The 4,768-nt window shown below is 48.6% G+C and overlaps 1 protein-coding gene across 1 annotated transcript; it reads left to right on the forward strand.

The window, feature by feature from the left end:
* Positions 1-839: 839 nt before the first annotated feature.
* Positions 840-2,779, forward strand: TGME49_304870 (hypothetical protein). The gene is made up of 3 exons (XM_002370240.2): positions 840-1,079; positions 1,152-1,370; positions 1,758-2,779. The coding sequence occupies exons 1-3, from the start codon at positions 969-971 to the stop codon at positions 1,932-1,934; spliced, it is 507 nt and encodes a 168-aa protein (XP_002370281.1). The 5' UTR covers positions 840-968; the 3' UTR covers positions 1,935-2,779.
* Positions 2,780-4,768: the final 1,989 nt, after the last annotated feature.

Genomic DNA, 4,768 nt, shown 5'->3' on the forward strand with positions numbered 1-4,768 from the left:
GATGGTGTCACGTTTTTTGTCAGACTTCACTTTGTGCAGAAGCATTGCCCGTCCAAACTGCAACAACTGCTCTAGCGTGTTCGTCTCCATTCCGTACAGTCTTCAAAAATACAAAAGAGAACATTCCAGCAACTTCTACCTTTGTTCTTTTAGCCTCAATAGCAGGATGACGCCTCCCTCCTATCTTTCAGCCAACCCAGCAAACACCGACGAACTCTCTGTAGAGTAACAAAGAGAAGGCAAAACGCGCCATCACGAACACTCGCAGAGATGATACAGAGACGTGTCACCAGGACAAGGTTGGTCGCTTAATTTTCTGTATATAGCATTTTTAGAATGCACCTTTCGGACCTCAACAACCGTGCAAAAGGATCGCCATCTGGTGTCTCTTCAAGCGTCAAAACGAACTATCTGTATATCTCTCAAGGAGGACTGGCAACCTGGTGTCGACAACAGAACAGCTGCAGTCCGGAAATAGAAAGCCATGAGGCACTCCAACGGGCGAGTAGCACCTGAGGAGATACAAACTGCTAAACGGTCCGGGTGAAACAATAGAGAGTACTAGAACGTCGCCGCTACTGCCCAGTTGTCATGCCATGACGTAGACCCAGAAATGAGGCGAGAAATTAATATTGTTAGTAAAGCATTCAAAAAGTTCCGGTCGAGAGGCTAAACCACAAAAGTGCAAACCATGTGCAGCCATCAGCTTAACAAAAGCAGTTGGTGATGGTTGCCTCGAGTTCCTTCTGAAAATGGATTACTTCATCAACGAGCCCACCACGCAGAATCATGCTTTCCCAGTGCTAAAGCGTTTCTAAAGTAGCCGCACAATGCGGAATGCTAAGGGGATCGCCTACGTAGCACCTGTTGTGCCTCGCCCCCCAGCTCGTGCGCTCATTCTCCTTTCGTGCGCGGCTGAATTCGTTCGACAGAAAGGGAGCAAGAGTTGGGACTAAATCGAAGCTGAGATGCTCAAAGTCGACCGCGAGATGCACCCGCAGAAGAAGGGCAGACTCGAACCAGATGTGCTGAAGGCGTCATTGCTGTTCTGTCCTATCGCAACGGAGTTCTTCCCAGACGTGGTTCCGTTGGTTCCGCCTCCTTCGTCCGTCGTAATATCAGGCCTTCTGTTCTGTTCGCTGTCTGTCTAGGGCACCCTTACTGCAAGAGAAGTATTTGAGGTCATATCGTCCCATGAAGTCGACCACCTGTTTCCTCTCTTCACTGTCACGTACGACATCGCATTCAAGGGAAGAGATCCAGCAGATCTCGTTCGTGTATTCGAGACAAGAGAGGTCCGCCCCCACAAGACGGCTGAAGAATGCAACATTCTTGTGCTGCCTCCTCTCATGGCAAATGCCAGAAGAAGGGTACGTGTTGCATCATAACAAGAGCTGTATTTCCCGCTGGCAAATACAGTGAAATGTACCTCCAGAAAAGCCACCTAGTATCGTGCGGCAATGTGCCACCTCGCCTCTTGGGAGAAAAAGAGGAAGAGACGCTGCCGCTGTTTTGCAAATGAAAAGGATTCATTTTCGCAGTACACCAGGAGTTGGATTTTGTAGAGCGTCTCTCTTCAAGCAGCGTATTGTCGAGTAGATCAGAAAGGAACTGCATCCGTTCATGAGTATAAGAAAAAAATGTGGGAATGAAAGAGACGCTAATGTATTTGCATAGGTTGCAGTCACTGACGAGCTCCCCTCTGCTGGCGAAAAGTGAAATTCATGAGTATCTGTGCAACTTTGGTGTATTCGCAGATTGGTCGCCTGCAATCGATAGTTGACCACGAACGCTTTAAAGAACAGGAGAAGAAGATCGTGAAAGAATACGAGAAGAGGTACACAGAGATAGAAGTCGCTGCGGAGACAGCGAAGACTGCGGATGACTTCACTCCCGTCGCACCAGCAGCAGAGGAGTGCCGGGCAAGAAAATGAGATGCCTAGAGGAGACACAGCGTGTTATGAACAAATCTATTGAGGTTTCGCGAAGAGGAGGGAACATATTATATACAGAAGAAGAACAAGAGACGTGCCGCATGTCGCTAAGCCATCGGAAGGGATGCTCAGAAAATGGCACAGTATCACATTACAGTTCCGTTGATTCGTCTGATGGTGACGAAAGGGGAAGAATAGTTGTCGCACCAAAACTGGCTAGTTGTTACTTTGAAGAAGACGAGAGATGGAGTGAACCACCAAAAATCGGAGAAAATCGATGGTGTCACGTTTTTTGTCAGACTTCACTTTGTGCAGAAGCATTGCCCGTCCAAACTGCAACAACTGCTCTAGCGTGTTCGTCTCCATTCCGTACAGTCTTCAAAAATACAAAAGAGAACATTCCAGCAACTTCTACCTTTGTTCTTTTAGCCTCAATAGCAGGATGACGCCTCCCTCCTATCTTTCAGCCAACCCAGCAAACACCGACGAACTCTCTGTAGAGTAACAAAAAGAAGGCAAAACGCGCCATCACGAACACTCGCAGAGATGATACAGAGACGTGTCACCAGGACAAGGTTGGTCGCTTAATTTTCTGTATATAGCATTTTTAGAATGCACCTTTCGGACCTCAACAACCGTGCAAAAGGATCGCCATCTGGTGTCTCTTCAAGCGTCAAAACGAACTATCTGTATATCTCTCAAGGAGGACTGGCAACCTGGTGTCGACAACAGAACAGCTGCAGTCCGGAAATAGAAAGCCATGAGGCACTCCAACGGGCGAGTAGCACCTGAGGAGATACAAACTGCTAAACGGTCCGGGTGAAACAATAGAGAGTACTAGAACGTCGCCGCTACTGCCCAGTTGTCATGCCATTGACGTAGACCCAGAAATGAGGCGAGAAATTAATATTGTTAGTAAAGCATTCAAAAAGTTCCGGTCGAGAGGCTAAACCACAAAAGTGCAAACCATGTGCAGCCATCAGCTTAACAAAAGCAGTTGGTGATGGTTGCCTCGAGTTCCTTCTGAAAATGGATTACTTCATCAACGAGCCCACCACGCAGAATCATGCTTTCCCAGTGCTAAAGCGTTTCTAAAGTAGCCGCACAATGCGGAATGCTAAGGGGATCGCCTACGTAGCACCTGTTGTGCCTCGCCCCCCAGCTCGTGCGCTCATTCTCCTTTCGTGCGCGGCGGAATTCGTTCGACAGAAATTTTCACACGGTAAAGGGCACAAAAGGGTCGAGAGAGAGCGAGAAGAGTGTGAGTGCAACATCTGCTAGCGTGAGTGGTCGGAGCAGTGTCTGTTCTTGGGCTTCATTGGCGTCAATCACACGGTACGTGGCTCCCAGAGCCCTTTGCGGTAATGCTAGCTGGACCGGTGTTGCACAAGAAAAGAGGAACTATGGGCAACCGTCTAACTGAATAAGCGAGCCAAGACAGCAAACGCCATTTCCTTCAGATACCGGAAGCTGGATACCACGGTAACTGTTAGACAGGCCGCTAAAGTGCAGTCACCAGACATTCTTGTGTAGCCTTACGGTGCAGTCGTGCTCGTGTAAGTGGATTTCTTGAAATTGTAGCCAGATTTAAAAGCTGCAACTGGCTTCTTTGCTGCAAAAAAGACGTTCAAAGTGTAGGTGAACCGAAGGGGAAGCTGGCTTGCACACGGCAGGGCTAGGAGTCGTGGAGCGTCTCGTTTTCTGCTGGAATCGGGAAGGAAAGACGGTAGGCTGTGTACCCGCGATCATCCACTGGAGGTTCCGTGCCTGGTTGACCGAAGAGGAAGCACCGTATCAAGTGAGTCGCCAAAGTAAATTTGGAGAATACAAGCGTACGTGCTGCGCCAATTCCCTAAACGTACATACGCGGATTGTTCCTTTTGACTAGCCATAAGCTACCAGAGGCCTTTGTTTTTTTTCAGGGGGCAACGCCCTGCAAGATAACGCCATTGCAGAGGCCACCGTTGTTTTACTTTTCGTTGACACACACTCCTCATAAGCATTCGATGAAGGCAATTCAATCTGCCCACGGTTTTTGTAACACACTCCCAGAAAAGGCAGTGGTGATGATAATGGGCACAGTTAGTCACCGACTGTAATGCAACAGATACATTAGAATAGAACATGGCCGTCAGCGGGTGAAACGGTAAAAGCGGGATGACCTGTTCGTGAAGAACGACCAAATCACATTAATGGAGGCCTCATGTACCTTCACGGTTTCTGCTGTGTGCTACTCTGATAGTGACAACCTCCCCCGAATGAGATTACCTCTTTTTTGTCTCCATGTGTCCTGCCATATTCTCTGAACACCCTTCACGGTGCTTACCATGACCGGCGTCCTCTTCTTTTGGGCTCTCGCCAGGCTACTCGATGTTTCGGCTTTCTGAGCGTGCCACTACTTCATAAGCCGCGCTATTCTGTACGGTTCAAAATAAGTGAGTTTCGAGCATGTTAGGCGAGCATCAGAATTCCTCATAATGCCAGATCATCAAGAGTCCACAACACAGAAAAAAGATGGAAAAGCTGAACGCGTGATGCAGGGGAGGTGGTCGCACTCCCAGCTGTGTGAAACTACATCTCAGAGGACACTCACAAGCGTTCAAAAATAGAAGAGATGCCATAAGATCCACGCGGCATGAAGTTTTTACCATCATCAGTGATTCCGTCTGCAGCGAGTGCAGCGCGCGCGTCGTCGCTGCAGATACAACCACGAGTGTGCGAGCGACCCAAATCGAATTCTTCACAACTTAACGCCCAGCAGAACCCAAACGGATCTCTGAACGCACACGCCGCAACGTTATATGCCCGGAAAAATGTCCTAGCAGACGCCAATG

Source organism: Toxoplasma gondii, chromosome IX (assembly GCF_000006565.2).
Source record: "Toxoplasma gondii ME49 chromosome IX, whole genome shotgun sequence".
NCBI lineage: Eukaryota > Apicomplexa > Conoidasida > Eucoccidiorida > Sarcocystidae > Toxoplasma > Toxoplasma gondii.

What these genes read in the sequence shown, in the direction of transcription:
- TGME49_304870 (XM_002370240.2), top strand. Translation starts at nt 969, where the DNA reads ATGCTCAAAGTCGACCGCGAGATGCACCCGCAGAAGAAGGGCAGACTC. An exon ending in CAACGGAGTTCTTCCCAGAC is followed by an intron (nt 1,080 to 1,151) that starts GTGGTTCCGTTG and finishes CTGTCTGTCTAG; the next exon opens with GGCACCCTTACTGCAAGAGA. An exon ending in TGGCAAATGCCAGAAGAAGG is followed by an intron (nt 1,371 to 1,757) that starts GTACGTGTTGCA and finishes GTGTATTCGCAG; the next exon opens with ATTGGTCGCCTGCAATCGAT.